Source organism: Cetorhinus maximus, chromosome 18 (genome assembly GCF_964194155.1).
Source record: "Cetorhinus maximus chromosome 18, sCetMax3.hap1.1, whole genome shotgun sequence".
In the NCBI taxonomy this organism is placed as follows: Eukaryota; Metazoa; Chordata; class Chondrichthyes; order Lamniformes; family Cetorhinidae; genus Cetorhinus; species Cetorhinus maximus.
The window spans coordinates 64517522-64536240 of record NC_135896.1 but is presented as its reverse complement, the minus strand read 5'-3'; the positions used below and the strand labels follow the sequence as shown (position 1 = coordinate 64536240).

At 43.0% G+C, this 18719-nt stretch overlaps 1 protein-coding gene across 3 annotated transcripts in view; it reads left to right on the top strand.

Moving 5' to 3' along the window:
* The window catches only part of srp54 (signal recognition particle 54), a 48384-nt gene extending 34436 nt beyond the window's left edge, over positions 1-13948 (top strand). For all 3 annotated transcript variants that reach the window (XM_078562818.1, XM_078562817.1, XM_078562820.1), the window contains exons 14-16: positions 3047-3217; positions 4475-4570; positions 13380-13948. In XM_078562818.1, coding sequence (XP_078418944.1) covers positions 3047-3217; positions 4475-4570; positions 13380-13471 — 359 coding nt within the window. In that variant the 3' untranslated portion in view covers positions 13472-13948. The remainder of the gene's footprint in view (positions 1-3046; positions 3218-4474; positions 4571-13379) is intronic.
* Positions 13949-18719: the final 4771 nt, after the last annotated feature.

Below are 18719 nucleotides of genomic sequence, written 5' to 3'. Positions count from 1 at the left end.
GTAGTGCCAATCGATGTTTTTCAAGAAAAGATGGATCAAAGTATCTAAATGGCAAGAAGTGGCTGAAGCCACTGGATGGTGCAAAGGCTGTGGCTCCTGACAATATTCCAGCAATAGCACTGAAGACTTGTGCTGCAGAACTTGCTGTGCCCCTCGCTAAGCTGTTCCAGTACAGCTACAACACTGGCATCTAACTGGCTATGTGGAAAATTGCCTAGGTATGTCCGTACACAAAGCAGGACAAATCCAACCCGCCCCATCAGTCTACTCTCGATCATCAGTAAAGTGATGGAAGGGGTCATTAACAGTGCTGTCAAGCAGCACTTGCTTGCAATAATCTGCTCACTGATACCCAGTTTGGGTTCTGTCAGGGCCACTCAGCTTCTGACCTCATTAGAGCCTTGGTTCAAACATGAACAAAAGAGCTGAACTCGTGAGGTGAGAACGACTGCCCTTGACATCAAGGCCGCATTTGACCAAGTGTGGCATCAAGGAACCCTAGCAAAACTAGAGTCAATAGGAATTGGGGAAAACTCCACTGGTTGGAGTCATACCTGGAACAAAGGAAGATGGTTGTGGTTGTTGGAGGTCAGTCATCTCGGCTCCAGGACATCATTGCAGGAGCTCCTCAGAGTAGTGTCCTCGGTCCAACCATCTTTAGCTGCTTCACCAATGACCTTCCATCATAAGGTCAGAAGTAGGGATATTCGCTGATGATTGCACAATGTTCAGCACCATTCATGACGACTTAGATACTGAAGCAGTCTATGTCCAAATGTAATAAGACTTGGACAATATCCAGGCTTGGGCTGACAAGTGGCAAGTCATATTTGTGCCAGGCAATGACCATCTCCAACAAGAGAGAATCCAACCATTGCCCCATGACATTCAATGGCATTATCAACATTAAATCCCCACTATCAACATCCTAGGGGTTACCATTGACCAGAAACTGAACTGGATTAGCCATATAAATATTGTGGTTACAAGAGCAGGTGAGAGGCTCGGAATCCTGAGACGAGTAACTCACCTCCTGACTCCCCAAAGCCTGTCCACCATCTGCAAGGCACAAGTCAGGAGTGTGATGGAATGCTCCCCACTCGCCTGGATGAGTGCACCTCCCACAACACTCAAGAAGCTTGACACTGTCCAGGACAAAGCAGCCAACTTGACTGGCACCGCACCCACAAAGATCCACTCTCCCCACCACTGACGCACAGTAGCAACAATGTGTACTGTCTACAAGATGTACTGCAGAAATTCACCCGGGTTCCTCAGACAGCACCTTCCAAACCCACGACCACTACCATCTAGAAGGACAAATGCAGCAGATAGATGGGAACGCCATCACCTGGAAGTTCCCCTCCAAGTCACTCACCATCCTGACTTGGAAATATATCACCGTTCCTTCATTGTCGCTGGGTCAAAATCCTGGAACTCCTTCCCTAACAGCACTGTCGGTGTGCCTACACCACTTGGACTGTAGCTGTTCAGGAGAAGGTGGTGGTGACTTGCCTTCAAGGGCAACTCAGGATGGGCAATAAATGCTGGCCCAGCCAGTGAAGCCCACATCCCGTGAGTGATTTAAAAAAAAAAGCTAGCAATTATGGATGAGCAGAGCAATTTAGAGGTTAAGTAGAGAAGTAATTAAAGCTAGTGGACAGGTATAAAATGTAATTTAACTTGCTATTGGGATGTTGGCCTCTATCTGAAAGAGGTTGAAATACAGAAAGGTGCAAGTTATTTTTGAGCTGCAATAAAGAGGTGATCTAATCGAAGTGCATAAAGTGACTGAATGATGAGAAACTCTGGTAGGGGAGTCCAGAATCAGGGTGCATAATAAATGGAGAATTGGGCTGTTCAAATCTGATGTGAAAAAAAAATTGCCCTAAATCTCCTCTCTTCCCTCCCCCTGCACACACACACACGCAAAAAAGCTGTGGATGCTAGGTCAATTGAAAATTTGAGTGCTGGTTTTTTTCCTTAGTTAGGCGAGGATATTAAGGGTTACACAACCAAGGCAAGTAGCTGGAGTTAAGATGCAGATCATCCATGGCCTAATTTAATTCTGCTAAGGCTAGAGGGGATGAATGACTTTACAGTTCATATCTAGAGCCATTTGGGAGAGTTTGTGTTTGTGGGTAGAAGCGCTTCCTGATTACATTCATGAACTGCCTGGCTTTGATTTTAAGATGATACTCCTTTGTTCTTGATTCCCCACCAGAGGAAATAGTTTTTCTTCAAGCTATCTAATCCATGTATTACTTCTTATTCGTTCATGGGATGTGGGCGTTGCTGGCTATGGGTCTGGAGTCGCATGTCGGGTAGCAGATTTCCTTCCCTAAAGGACATTAGTGAACCAATTGGGTTTTCACAACAATTGGCAATGATTTCATGGTCATCATTAGACTTTTAATTCCAGATTTTTATTGAATTCCTGTTTCACCATCTGCTGTGGTGGGATTTGAACTCAGGTCCCCAGAGCATTACCCTGGGGCTCTGGATAACTGGCCACTGGCATCACCTGCCACAACCCCCCTCCCACCCGGCTTATACACCTCTGTGAAATCACCCCCTCAATTTTCTATGCTAAAGGGTAAACAAACCAAGACTATGCATACTGTCCTCCATAATTTAACCCTTTAAGCCCTGGCATTATTCTGATGAAATTACAGTACACCCTCACCAATGATAGCATGTTCTTCCTGAGGTGGGGTATGTAAGAACAGAAGTAGGTCATTTAGACTCTTGAACCTGTTCTGCCTTCAATGGGATCATGGCTGATCTACGACCTAACGTCATATACTAATCCTTGCCAGAACTCCAAGCAGTATACCAGATGGTGTCTGGCCTGAATCTCTATATAACGGAACCACAACTTCCTCCCTTTGGCATTCCAGTCTCTTTGAGATAAAGGCCAACATTAACCTTTTTACTTTTGTGTCTGCCCATTAGCACATTCACATGAGATTACAATTTTAAAAACTGTGCATTAAGGTAGATTAATCACTATACTGATGCTACCACACCCTGCCCCCCCGTTCAGAACTGGACAATAAAGATGGTGCCAAGCTCTTCAGTAAACAACCAGGAAGGATCCAAAGAGTGGCTCGAGGAGCTGGTGTTACAACCAGAGACGTCCAGGAGCTTCTGACACAATATACAAAGTTTGCTCAAATGGTGAAAAAAATGGGAGGAATCAAAGGCCTTTTCAAAGGTATGTAAAGGTTCCGTAACACTGTATAACTCCACAATAATCATGATCAATGTTTACTGTATTATGGCTTTATAAGCTTGCTAGTGTTCAGTAACATGTGATACTCCTCAAATACTGAAGCAACCCGTGTTCGTATATAGCAAGACCTGGACAATATTCAGGCTTGGGCTGATAAGTAGCAAGTAACATTCATGCCAGGCAATGACCATCTCCAGCAAGAGTGAATCTAAGCATCTCCCCTTGACATCCAATGGCATTACCATTGCTAAATCCCTCACTATCAACATCCTGGGGGTTACCATTGACCAGAAACTGAACTGCACCAGCCATATAAATGCTGTGGCTGCAAGAGCAGATCAGAGACTGGAAATTCTGTAGTATTAGTCACCCCCCAAACTGACTCCCCAAAGTCTGACCACCATTACAAGGCACAAGTCAGGAGTGTGATGGAATGCTCTCCATTTGCCTGGATGAGTGCAGCTCCAACAACACTCAAGAAGCTTGACACCATCCAGGACAAAGCAGCCCACTTGATTGGCACCCCATCCACCACCTTCAACATCCACTTCCTCCATCTCCTGTGCACTGTGGCAGCAGTGTGTAACATGTGTAAGATGCACTGCAGCAACTCACCAAGGCTCCTTTGAGAGCACCTTCCAGACCTGTGATCTCTACCACCTAGCAAGACGAGAGTAGAAAATGTATGGGAACACCACCATCTGCAAGTTCCCCTCCAAGACCCCCCACACAGGAATATTGGAGCATGGGGTAGGCCTTGATGTCACTGGTATCATATTGATCACCATATTGATTTCTGCCTTGAGCATGCTCAATTATTGAGCTTTCACAGCCCTCTGGGGTAGAGATTTCCAAAGCATCCTGACTTGGAACTATATTGCTGTTCCTTCACTGTCACTGGTTCAAAATCCTGGAACTTCCTTCCTAACAGCATAGTGGGCATACCTACACCACAGAGTGGTTCAAGAAGGTGGCTCAGTGCCACTTGAAGGGCAGTTAGAGATGGGGCAAAAAGTGCTGGCCTTTCCAGCGATGCCCACATCCCATGAAATAATTTTTAAAAAGCATTGATAAAGGCTCAAAGTGCAATCAAAAGCATTGTGACTAATTATTGTACAAGATTGTAGCCACTGAATTCAGAGCATTTAAAAACACTGCTTTTTGTAGTTTACTTATGTTTCTGACTAAATTTGATAATTCAAATGAACTCACTCGCTTTATACAATTGTTGCTGTGCAGGTGGTGATATGTCCAAAAATGTCAACCCATCTCAGATGGCCAAACTCAACCAGCAGATGGCTAAAATGATGGATCCAAGAGTTCTTCATCATATGGGCAAGTATCTCAGTAATGTAATAAAAATTTTGGTTGCATATCCTTCCTATCTACACAACTTAACTTGCATTGTTGAGTTCTGTCACAGTTTTTATAACCGTTTTTCTATTTAGATATACATGTATCCTGATTCATCATGTATTTTGATTACTGAAATTGTTCAATCTGACTATCAACTTCTCAAACTTAAAAGTTTCAGTTTTTAAAAAATGTATTCTTCCATGAGATGTGGAATCACTGGCTAGGGCAGCATTTATTGCTTGTCTCTAATTATCTTAAGGAAGTATTGAGCCACTGACGTGCACTGCTGCAGTTCATGTGGCAAGGGTACACCTACAGTGCTGTTAGGAAGGGAAGGGATTTTGACCCAGCAACAGCGAAGGAATGGCGATATAGTTCCAAGTCCAGAATGGTATGTGGCTTGGAGGGGAACTTGGAGGTTATGATGTTTCCATGCATCTTCTGCCCTTTGTCCTTCTTGGTGGTAGGGGTTTCATGTTTGGGAGCTACTATCAAAGGAACCGTGGTCAGTTGTTGCAGTGCATCTTGTGGTGGTACACGCTGCTGCCATTGTGTGTCGTGGTGGTGGATGGGATGCCAAGCAAGCAGGTTGCTTTGTCTCGGATGGTGTTGAGCTTTCTGAGTGTTGTTAGAGGATTGCATGCATCCAGGCAAGTGGGCAGCATTCCATCACACTCCTGACTTGTGCCTTGTAGATGTTGGCCTGGCTCTGGGGAGTCAGGAGGTGAGCTACTTGCAGCACAATTTGTAGCCACTGTATATATGTGGCTTCTCTAGTTCATTTTCTGGTAAATGGTAACCCCTTAGGATGTTGATATTGGGAGATTCAGCAATAGTAATGCCATTCAGTGTCATGGGCAGATGATTTGGATTCTCTTTTATTGGAGATGGTTAATGCTCGGCAGTTGAGTGGTGTGAATGCTAGTTAACACATAGTCCAAGCCTGAATGTTGTCTAGGTCTTGCGACAAGTGGACATGGACTGCTTTAGTACCTGAGTTGTGAATGATGCTGAATATTGTACAATCATCAGCGAACATCCCCACTTCTGACCCATTGAGGAAGCAATTGAAGCTGGTTGGGCCTAGGACACTAACCTCCAGAACTCCTCACTCCCAGGACTTTGCTGCTGATAATTGATCTCTTTAAAAACCACAACCATCTTCCTTTATACTAGGTATGACTCCAACCTGCAGAGAGTTTTCCCCTGATTCCCATTGGCACCAGTTTTTCTAGACCACCTTAATGCCACACTTGGTCAAATGTTGCCTTACTGTCAAGGGCAGTCACTCTTGCCTCACTCAAGTTCATCTCCTTTCTCCATGTTTGGAACAAGGATGTAAAGAGGTCAAGCACTGAGTGGTCGTAGTGGAATGCAAACTGAGCGTCGTGAGCAAGTTATTGCTGAGTTAAGTGCTGCTTGGACAGATGCATCTGCAACAGGTAGATTGGTGAGGACGAGATCAAACAGGTCTGTCCCACTTGTTTGCTCCCTCACCGCCTGTCACATACCCAGTCAAGCAACTATATACTTTAGGGATCAGTCAATACTAGTGTTACCGAGCCACTCTTGGTGATGGACGTTGAAGTTCCCCATCCAGTATTTGTTCTGTACCCTTGCCATCCTCAGTGCTTCTTCTAACTGGTTTTCAGCATGGAGGAGTATTGATTCATAAGCGGGGTGGATGGGGGGCCTGTGGGTGGTAGGTGTGGGTAATCAAAAGGAGATTTCCTTACCCATGTTTGACCTTATGCCCTGAGACTTCATACGGTCCAGAGTCAATATTAAGGACTCCTGAGAGAGAGCCCTCCTGGCTGTATAACGCTATGCCACTGCCTCTGGTGGGTATGTCCTGATGGTGTGACAAGACATACCCAGGGATGGCGATGGTGGTGCCTGGGACATTGTCTGTAAGATATAATTCTGAGAGTATGACTCTCAGGCTGTTGATTGATGAGTCTGTGGGATAGTTCTCCCAATTTTGGCACACGCCCCTAGATGTAAGGAGGACTTTGCAGGGTCAACAGGGGTGGGTTTGTTGTCATTTTCGGTGCCTCGGTCAATGCCAGATAGTCTATCTGGTTTCATTGCTTTTTGACTTTACTGTAGCAGCTTGATGCAACTGAGTGGCTTGCTAGGCCATTTGAGAGGGCATTTAAGATTCAATCACTTGGTGCTGTGGGTCACACAAAGGTCAGACCAGGTAAGGACAGCAGATTTCCTTCCCTAAAGGACTTCAGTGAACCAGAACAATTGATGATGGTTTCATGTTCAGCATTACTGAGACTAGCTTTTTAATTCCAGATTTATCAATTGAATTTAAATTCCACCAGCTCAGTAGTGAACCCTTGTCCCAAGGGCATTAGCTTGGGCCTCTGGATTACTGGTTCAGTGACATTTTTCTCCATGTCACTGCTTCCCCATAATTGTCAATGTAATGGTTTAAATTATTTTTAAAAATCACAATTACTTTTCATAAAATTATTTTGTGGATTGTACTGTCTTGTTTTTTATTTACTGCCTTTTTAAAAGATTAATTTGCAGGCCTCAGCTTGGGCTTACAGCTAATATTTTTACCAAGAACTATACTGTGCGCTGAAATCTAGCTTCACAGGATACCACATCAACTGAACTAATGGACATGTTTTCTGTAGCATAGCACTTTATGCTCAGATGTCTTGAAATAATTTTGCAAAGTGCATATTTTTAAAGCTTTACCAAGGTAAAATGCTGTATTCTTTTTAAATCAGCCGTGCATGAGCAGATTACACAATCTGTTTTTGTATTCAGTTTAGAAAATATGAGATTACTGAGAATAGAGATTACTGTCAGAGAATGAGATAAAGGTTAGTTCAAAGAGGAAGCTTCTGGGGTATTAATGAGATAGTAAAGTGGATGAGTGATGGGAAGGTGAAGGAAATGTGGAGGTGGAGGAGACACATGATTGGCAGAGTAGGGGTTTGGAAGGGAGCTGCTTAAACCCACACATCCCACAGTCCCCTACCCAATGTAGCCTGACATCCTTTGTCACACTCTTGCCAAATCATGTTGTATTACCCCACTGACTTGCATTCAGTTGAAAGGAAATGGCAAAAGCAGCTGAGGATATAGTGAGAAGTGAAGAAGGAGGGTGATTCCAGAGGTGTTCCATTTGCTGTGTATTATAACACCTTGTGTCAACTGTGGCTTTGTTAGTCTTGCTTCTGAGTTAGAGGGTTTTGGACTTGACTCCCCACTCGAGTGATGCAGTGTTAGGTGCTGTCTTTTGGAAGAAATGTTAAACTGAGGCCCTGCCTGCCCCCTCAATTGAACATGAGATCTCTTGGTACTATTTTGAAGAAGAGCAAGGAGTTATCCTTGTTGTACTATCAAATATTATCCATCCACCAGCATAATTAAAACAGATTATCTCGGTCATTATCACATTGTTGGGTATGGAAACTTGCTGTTTGCAAATTGGCGGCCAAGTTTGCTACATTATAGCAATGGCTTTACTTCAAAAAGTACTTAATAGGCTGTAAAATGCTTTGGGATATCCTACAGTTGTGAAAGACTGTATATAAGAACAAGTCATTTTTGGAACATCAAATAATATCTTATTAACCACATCTTGTATGCGCACTCTATCAGCTTCTCTTTCTGCTGTCAAAATTGGTCGTCTTTTATGTTGAGATTTTGCATTGAAATTCCTAAAGGAAACATCTGTAATTGAATTTCCCATAAGTTGATTGTTTTTTTAAAAAAAAAGTCATCTGCCTATTTTCATTGTATATTCACTTTGGAAGAAATTCCCCAAATCCATTTTTGAGATTATGAAATTCTTTACATTAAATTTAGAAGCTGCATTCAGATGAACAGGCTAAGTTGGCTAAATAATAGGGCACAACTTTCTCTGCTGGGTGTGCATGTCAGGAAACTATGCATTCCCAGCCTGTGACATCACTATCCTCCACCGCCCCCCCCCCTCCAAACAAGCATTTTAAGTTTACACTTAAGTGCTCTAAAACAGGCAACAACAATGACCTGCATTTACAAAGCATTATGTGAAGGAGCTTGAAATGTTTTACCAAGAGTGTTATCAAACAAAATTTCAAAAGGAGATATTAGGACAAGTTACCAAAAACTTGGTCAGTGTGGTAAGATTTTAATGAGCGTCTTAGAGGAAAGGGAGGTAGTGAGTCTGCGTGCAGAAAAATACTAAAAACCTCCCAGAAATAATGGAGAATCAAGGGACTGGTGTGCTAGACCTGCAAGATATTAATATTTATTTTAAAAAAAAAGCACTAGAGAAATTAATGGAATTGAAGTTGATAAATCCCCTGGTCTTGATGATCTACATCCCAGAGTGTTGAAAGAGGTGACTGTAGAAGATACAGTGGTGGTCATCTTTCAAAACTGTCTACTCTGGACTGGTTCCTGCAGATTGAAAATTCGCAAATTAACCCACTATTTAAGAAAGGAGGGAGAGCGAAAACTGTGAACTACAGACCTGTTAACCTGACATCAGTTGTAGAGAAAATGTTAGACTAAGGATGTGATAACAGGACACTTCCAAAAAAAAATATATATATATAAATAAATTATGGTAGGATTGGCTGAGTCAACATAGATTTATTAAAGGGAAATCATGTTTAACGAACCTGTTGGAGTTTTTTGAGGATGTAACTAGCAGAATAGATGAGGGGGAACTGGTAGATTTTCACAAAGCTTTTGATAAGGTCCCACACAAGTTAGCAAACAAAATTAGAGCACATGGAATTAGGGGGAATCTACTGGCATGGATTAAAATGGTTAACGGACAGAAAACAATAGGAATAAATGGGTTCAATGCACTCCACGTGATATAAAGAAATGGCTGAAGGCACTGGCTAGTGCAGAGGCTTTGGGCCCTGACAATATTCCAGCAATAGCACTGAAGACTCATGCTCCAGAACTTGCCGTGCCCCTAACCAAGCTGTTCCAGTACAGCTACAATACTGGCATCTACCCAGCTATGTGGAAAATTACGCAGGTATGTCCTGTACACACAAAGCTGAACAAATCCAACCCGGCCAATTACTGCCCCATCAGCCTATTCTCTATCATCAGAAAAGTAATGGAAGGGATCATCAACAATGCTATCTAACGGTACTTTGTTAGCAATAACCTGCTCACGGATGCCCAGTTTGGCTTTCGCCAGGGCCATTCAGATTCTGACCTCATTACAGCCTTGGTTCAAACATGGACAAAGGAGCTGAACTCTGAGGTGAGAGTGACTTCCCTTAACATCAAGGCCGCATTTGACCAAGTCTGGCATCAAGGAACCCTAGCAAAACTGGTGTAAATGGGAATCGGGGGAAAAACTATTCGCTGGTTGGAGTCATACCAAGCACAAAGGAAGATGTTTGTGATTGTTGGAGATCAGTCATCTCAGCTCCAGGACATCACTGCAGGAGTTCCTCAGGGTAATGTCCTCAGCCCAACCACCTTCAGCTGTTTCATCAATGACCTTCCTTCCATCATAAAGTCAGAAGTGGGGATGTTCGCTGATGATTGCACAATGATCAGCACCATTCGTGACTCCTCAGATACTGAAGCAGTCCATGTCCAAATGCAGCAAGACCTGGACAATATCCAGGCTTGGGCTGACAAGTGGCAAGTTACATTTGTGCCACACAAGTGCCAGGCAATGACTATCTCCAACAAGAGAGAATCTAACCATCGCCCCTTGTTGTTCAATAGCATTATCACCACTGAATCCCCACTATCAATATCCTGGGAGTTACCATTGACCAGAAACTGAACTGGACTAGCCATATAAATTCTGTGGCTATAAGAGCAGGTCAGAGGCTAGGAATCCTGCAACGAGTAACTCACCTCCTGACTCCCCAAAGCCTGTCCACCATCTACAAGGCACAAGTGATGGAATACTCCCCACTTTCCTGGATGAGTGGAGCTCCCACAACACTTAAGCTTGACACCGTCCAGGACCACCTGCTTAATTGGCACCACACCCACAAACATCTACTTCCTCCACCACTGATGCGCAGCAGCAGCGTGTGCCATCTTCAAGATGTACTGCAGGAATTCACCAAAGCTCCTTTGACAGCACCTTCCAAATCCACGACCACTACCATCTAGAAGGACAAACGCAGCAGATAGATGGGAACACCACCACCTGGAAGTTCCCCTCCAAGTTATTCACCATCCTGACTTGGAAATATATTGTCATTCCTTCACTATCGCTGGGTCAAAATCCTGGAACGCCCCCTCAAACAGCACTGTGGGTGTACCTACACCACATGGATTGCAGTGGTTCAAGAAGGCAGCTCACCACCACCTTCTCAAGGATAACTAGGGATGGGCAATAAATGCTGGCCCAGCCATTGAAACCCACATCCCATTTAATGAATTAAAAAAATGCTTGGCAGGCTGTGAGTGGGGTACCGGAAGGATCGGGCCCTAGCTATTCACAATCTAGGTGAATCATTTGGATGTGGAGATTAAATGTAATATTTCCAAGTTTGCAGATGGCACAAAAGTGGGAGTCATAGGATACGAAGATACTTCAAGGGGTTTTGGAGAGGTTTAGTGAGTAGGCAAAAACTTGGCAATAGTGTGGAGAAACGTGAGCCTATCCGCTTTGGTAGGAAGAACAGAAAAGCGGAGTATTTCTTAAATGGTGAAAGGCTGTTAAGTGTTGAACTTAAAAGGGACTTGGATGTCCTTGTTATGAATTAGTGAAAGCTAACATGCAGGTAAAACAAGCAATTAAGAAAGCAAATGGTATGTTGGCCTTTATTGCAAGAGGGTTTGAGTATAGGAGTAAAGATGTCTCACTGCAATTATCTAGAGCCTTGGTGAGAGCACAACTACAGTATTGTGCGCTGTTCTGGTCTCTTTACCTAAGGAAAGATATACTTGCCATAGAGGGAGCGCAATGAAGGTTCACTAAATTAATTCCTGGCATGGAGGGATAGTGGATGGAGGGATGGTCCTGTGAGGAAAGATTAAATAGATTGGGCCTTTATTCTCTGGAGTTTAGAAGAATGAGAGATGATCTTATTCAAACATAGAAAATTCTTAAAGCTTGACAGGGTAGATGCAGGAAGGATGTTTCCCCTGGCTGGGGTGTCTCGAACCAGAAGGCACAGTCTCAAGGGGCAGGTCGTTTAGGACTGAGATGAGGAGGAATTTCTTCACTCAGAGGGTGGTGATTCTTTGGAATTCTCTGCCTTGGAGGGCTTTGGGGGCTCAGTCATTGAGTGTGTTCAAGAGATAGATAGATTTCTACATATTAAAAACATAAAGGGATGCAGGGATAGTGCGGGAAAGTGGTGTTGAAGTAGATGATCAGCTGTATCTCATTGAATGGCTGAGCAGGCTCAAAGGGCTGAATGGCCTTCTATTTCTTATGTTCCAAGAGAAGCTGAGAAAAGGAATTCCAGAACTTGAAGCTGAGAGCTGAAGGCATGCCTGCTAATAGCAAGGAAATTAATATGTAGAATGCACAAAAGGCCAGAATTGGAGCTGGAGGAGATTGCAAAGATGGTGAGAGACAAGGCATGAAAATATTTGAAAATAGTGATGAGGATTGTAAAATCAGAGCGCTGTAACATCCAAGCTCCAGGGTGTTGTAATTGGGGAGTATCCTAAAGATGCACCGGGGGAAACTCCAGAAATTCTCATGTAAGGTTTGCACAGCAATTGCTTGACAAATGCAAAATTCCCATTGGCAACAGGGAACCATCCGAAAATGCAATTTAAATCTCAAACTTTGGATGTTTCCAATGGTCTTGCATCAATAGTTACCCAGAAAAGGTTGGAAGAAATGAAACCAATTGTAGCTTTTGTATAACTAATTTAGAGTCCCACACCGACAACACCCACCCCCCGCCCCCCCCCCCCCCCACTTCCCCATGGGACGCCACCTCCCTCCACTCCCCCACCCCTTGACTAATGTCCTATGGGCTCCCCCAGCCCTGCAGGATTCTCTCCACCCCCAAGACCAGACCAGCCTGACCTGACGCTCTTGTTTTTTTCCCCCACCCCAATCCGATCCATTTACCTTTACATGCTTCCCCCTGGCTTGTCAACAACCTTTAAACCTGGCTGCACATTTAAACAACTGGTTTACAGCAGCTAGTGCTGTTTTAAAAAAAAGGCTGTGGCTTCCTTACCTGCGACTCTACAGCCCTCACCGTTAGGCCCTGGAGACGCATTGACCTGCCCAGATCACGACTCGCCTGCGTCAGGTCGGACGAGATAGGATCACCTGGGTTTCAAGGTGAGTGCTTTCGAGCAGAGTTGCAATCTGACTCAATTGCCACTCTATCGGAAGTTATGGCCCGTGTAGGTCAGTGAGCATAATGGTGGTAGATGAAAAGGGGCTTGATGTGTGTTAGGTTAGGGACAGCAGAATTTTGAATGAGCTCAAGTTAACCAAGGACGCATGGTGAGACCCCAGCCAAGAAAGCAATGGAAAAGTCCAAGTCTTGAGTTAATAAAATAATGGTTGAGGGTTTCAGCAATAGCTGAGCTCAGTCAGGGGCTGAGACTTGCTCCCCGATAATTTTGGACACCAAAATCTACATCAGCATTCATAAAACCTCTCCAGTTCATGTAACCCTGCTGAGTTGCCCCTCAGACTATTGTTAGATCCAGAGACCCCTGCACAGGCTTCCTCCAGTGCTGACGAGTCATTGGACTTGTTGAGCTGTATCACAGAAGATGATCTAGCGCAATTTAAAATGTTATGATTGCTTTCGTTTATCGGACTTGTACTAATGGTTCTCTCCTTCCACTCCAGGTGGTATGGCTGGTCTGCAGACAATGATGAGACAGTTTCAGCAAGGTGCTACTGGCAACATGAAAGGCATGATGGGATTTAACAACCTTTGAAACAAATGTCTCAAATAAACTGACAAGTCTGGAAGCTGAGAATGTAACATTTTTTTCCTTTTTGGGGGTGATGTGGAACAGAGAGGAACTGGTAGAGAATTTTTAACCTTTGAAGATTATTGAATTACATTAGTACACAATTGCTTTCCTTGTATTCTATTTGGATTTGTTGAATAGAAAGAATATTGGAGATTTGTTTATGTAATGGCTAAAGTTTCACTGAGTTGGGCCTCACTTAATATTGGGTGAAATAAAATATTCATTTAGCCAATATTTTCCAAGTATGTTTCTCTTTATGCTGTAAAATACAAATATAAAACATTTAATTAAGTTAATCATGTAAAAGTAGAATTACATTAATTTACTTCTGAAAGAAAATTGTTTGCACAAGTAAGCAAACAATGTATAATTTGTAAATGCCGTGCTTTGTTCAAAAACAATGAAGTTTTTCATAAATGAATTTGCTTCTTACAAAAACTGTTGTGTGAATTTTTTGTGCCTTTACAGAATTTTCATGCCTCAGCATGTTGAGGATTGATGTCCTGTACCATGAAATGCTGACTATTCCATAGCCACAATTACTTATACGTACAAGTGCTTGGTTGAGCATCATGGGGAGGTAGCAGGAAAGGTGGTAGATGGTTGGCATTTTCGTACCTGACAGCTTTCAAGGCATTTTGTCTCCTTAATCACAAAGCCATTTTGTGCTTCTAATGGTTAGCTTGAGGTGGTGGTTTCATGTTGCCAGGTGGTTATATCTACATAGGCAAAGAGGTGATTCAAACTCTATTCCACATGTTCTGGCAGAAGAGTAATAGAAAATAATAACCCGCTTTTTTTCATGTTTCTCTTCAAACATGGAAACACATCACAACCAAATGGCAACTTTACTTGTGAAGCACCTTTTTAACACAGTGGAACATTCCTATATGCTTTGCAGAAACATAATGAGAAAAAAATGAGAGATATGATGAACAATAACTTGGTGAAAGGTAATTTTTGAGCCAGTGTCTTAAAAGGAGAACATGGTGTTTCGAAAGGGACCTCTAGGGCTTTGGGTCGAACTGGCTGAAAGGATGACTGCCTTAGGAATTTTTTTCCCCCCCTCAGAGGCTCCTTAGTGTTTGGGATTCTTTTCCCCAGAAAGCAATAGAGGCTGCATCTTTGAATAGTTTTCAGGTTGAGTTAGATTTTTGATCAACATGGGAGTCAAAGGTCATGGGGGTGGTGACGGTGGTTGGGGGCAGACAGGAAAGTGAGTCCACAATGGAATCAGCCATATCTTATCCATTGGCAGAGCAGGCTCAAGGGGTTAAATGGCCTACTCTTGCTCCTAATTTAGATGAGGAAGGATGGGAAGAGGCTTGAGTGAAGCATAAACAACAGCAAAGAAATGGAGTTGGCGTGATTGAGAGCCCAGTATTGGAGGAAAATTCCTCTGAAGGAGGACAGAATTGGGGAGAGGAGAAGCGATTGTTTTCAAGTGTGAGCGCTGCCTTCTTTTGAAATAGACAATAGGAGGACATTGAAAAAATACCCAATCCCACCAAATAAGTACACTTTGCATGTATCATTCCCATTTACAGTGAATGAGGGTACCGCATTCACAAAGTGTCGTGTTATTTTACATTTTATCATATTCTACATGAATCCTTACCATAGGATGCTGTACAGATTCATAGAATCTATTCAAACTAAAATAAACATACCTCAATGTGATGTTTTAGATTTAGAAAATGGAGTCTAATGAGTCTTTCCACCCCACCCCCACTAGAGCTGTACTTTGAATATCCTGTCTTCCATTCTTAATTAGCACTTTTCTCAGACAAATGTCACCACCTTCGACACCTCTTTGACCCTTTTGTCTGTGACATCTTTTGATTATCTGCTCATCTCCACAATCACCACACCCTCAATGTGTCTCTCCCCCCCCACCCACCACCCACCTTAAACCAATTTATATTTCTCCCTTCTTCTAACTATGCTTCAGTTCTGCCAAAGGGCCATGAAGGCTCGAAACGTTAACTGATTTCTTCTCCGCCGATGCTGCCAGACCTGCTGAGTTTTTCCAGGTAATTCTGTTTTTGTTTTGGATTTCCAGCATCCGCAGTAGCTTTTAGCTTTTTGTTTTTATCTAACGTGCCTACTGATTGCAGAAAATGAGGCTGCCTTTGGATTGAAAATCAATGAACTTTCCCATTTTCTTCACAATAGGATTGTAAGCCAATGGTGGAGCAGTGAAAATCGGGTGGGCACGAGGTCAGAATTGGAGGAACGGAGAGATCCCAAAGGGCTGGAGGTGGCTACAAGGATAGAGAGGGGCGAGGCCATGTAGGGAATTGAAAAGAAGGATGTAATTTTTAAAACTGGGAGCCAATGTAGATCAGAGCACAGGAGCAATGAGTGAACAGGAGTTGGTCTTGGAAAAAGCTGAGATATTGTTTTTGAAGCTTATATCGAGCTTTGTTAGAAAAATGTGCAAAGCTAATGACAGAAGTTAGATTGGGAATGAAAGTGAGTGTTAGTGGTGTGTCATAGGTGCACTTTTTTAACAGAAGGGGGAAGTTCAGGAAAGCCATCCTATCCACGCCACCAGTATTCACCAAATCGTTGTCCATCACTTTTGCACCTACAACATGATGTTCCCCATCTCTCCCATTTTCTCATGGGACTGTTCCCTCCACAACAACCTTGTTCACACTTTCCCCATCAGTACTTTCAGCTGCTTTTTTATGTGCAATTACAAGAGATGCAACAACTGGTCATTCAATTCTCTCCCACGGTTGTCCAGAATCCTACTCCTGTGTGAATAGCAATTTGTGTGCTTCCTTTATAGTATGCTGACTGCCAGGTTTTCCATTTGTTCCATTTTGCCTCATTTTCCTAGGCTGATTTCCTTGCTTTTTAATGCACCCTTTGATTTCTATTATGTCTATTTCCTTAGCTGTGATAAACTGCAATGCCACTTCATTCAAGTCCTCTCAACATTTGTTCTTTACATTGAACATGAGGATTTTATATTAATATACCTATCTGCCTCTTCTCAGTCAGCATCTAAAATGTCAACTTGTCTAGTCACACATGCTGACAGTGCCACGGTGTAATTTTAACCTTTTCCGTTTTTTTCAATTTCCAGCATCTCTCTTGCTTTTGGATTACACTGGCTTGTTTCTGTGCCATATATCCTTTCAGCCCAACCAGTCTATGCTGTTGTTTATGCTTCACTCAAGCCTCTTCCCATCCTTCCTCATCTAATTTAGGAGCAAGGGTAGGCCATTTGGCCTCTTGAGCCTGCTCTGCCAATAGGTAAGATATGGGGCTGATCTGATTGTGGACACACAACAGTTTCCTGTCTGCACCCCCCCCCCCCCCACCCAATGACCTTTGACTTCCACGTTGATCAAAAATCTAACTCAACCTTAAAAATATTCAAAAATGCAGCCTCCACTGCTTTCTGGGGAAAAGAATCCCAAACACTGAGGGGGGAAAAAAATTAACCATCTGTTTCAAATGGGAGATCCCTAATACTTAAACTGTCCCCTAGTTTTAGACTCACCACAGGATCTTTTATGCTTCATTAATATCACCTGCCAACCTGTTCAACCTTTCCTCATGCTAACCTCTTCATCCCAGGACTCAATTGAGTGAATCTTCTCGGAACTGCTTCAAATACATCTACTATCTCCGTAGCCACTTTTAAGTCCCTAGGATGCAGGCCATGAAGTCCAGGGGACTTAAATGCATCCATACTATGCTCCAAACGCTATTTGGGTAAAGAAGTTTCTTAATTTCCTTTCCAGTCTTTTGCTGATGGCCTCTAGTTATGCTCTTTACCTGGAAGAGGAAACATTGTCTCTGTATCTAGACTATCAAAACCTTAATTTCAAAGACCTCGATTAGGTAACCTTTCAGCCCTTTTCAAGAAAGAGACCCAGCTTGTTGACACTTTCCTGATATGTACACCCACACATTTCTGGTAACATCCTTGTAAACCTTCTCTGCACCCTCACCAGTGTCTCCACATCCTTCTTATAATATGGTGACCTGAACTGCACTCAAGTGTGGCCTAACCAAGGTTTGATACAGCTTTAGAATAATAACTTCCCTACTTTTCAATTCTACCCTTCTGAAAATAAAGCCTCATGTTTGCTCTGCATTTTTATGGCCTTGCTAACCAGTGACAACTTCTAATGATTGATGTATTTGTGCTCAGATCTCTTTGTTCCTCTACTCCATCAAGACTTAAGCATTCCATGGAATAAGTAACCCTCAATTCTGCCTACCAAAATGCACTACTTCACATTTGTGTTGATTTTCAATTCCCAATTATTTTTTCATTCTGCAAATTTATTGATGTCCTCCTGTAGTTTTATGCAGTCCTCCGGAATTGACTGACTCTCTCCCACTCCCCCCACCAATTTAGTGTCATCCACAAATTTAGAAAATTGTTTTTGATTACAAAGTCCAAATTGTTCATGTAAATTGTGAACAACAGCAGTCCAAACACTGATTCTTGTGGAACACCGCTTCCCACCTTCTGCCATTCTTAAATAACCACCCTTTTATTCCCACTCTCTGCTTAAGCCAGCTAGCAATCCATTCTGCCACTTGGCCATTGATGCCACTTGCTCTGGAACCAGCTCGCTACCCTGCAGCCAAAGGCTATAGCTTGAGGGGTACCACTCTGTATCAAGCATGGCTGACCAGGTGAGACTCTGCAGTTTTTACTGCTTGCCAAAATTGTATCAAAAGGATTTGCAGGTTAATAATCAACCTGCTTGGCCACATTATGAATGCATCTTTCTTGACCATCAAATGTGATGTGGGACTTAAACCTGGTGTGTTCAGGTTCAGAGGTAGGGATACCACCATTGTGCCCCTCCGCCACCTTTCTGTTACGTCCTCAAATTCAATAAGGTTGGTCAAGCAAAATTTTCTTTGAAATCCATGCTGACTCTTAATTATATTTTTCTTTCTTCTTCATCTTGCTGTTGTATACTGCCCACACGTTTTCCAACATTGCCTACTGGAAAGTGCTGAAAGTCGGAAACTTGGGTTTGTTTTATCATCTTTCCATTCTTTTCCCATAAACTTTGAGCTCTATTGTTTTTATTCTTGCTGTCCTGGCTGACATCAGGAAATCAATAAGGAACTTTTTTATTTAGTTTATTAATTCACAGGATGAAGGCGTTGCTGGCTTAGCCAGCGTTTATTGCTCATCCCTAACTGCCCTTGAAAGGTGGTGGCG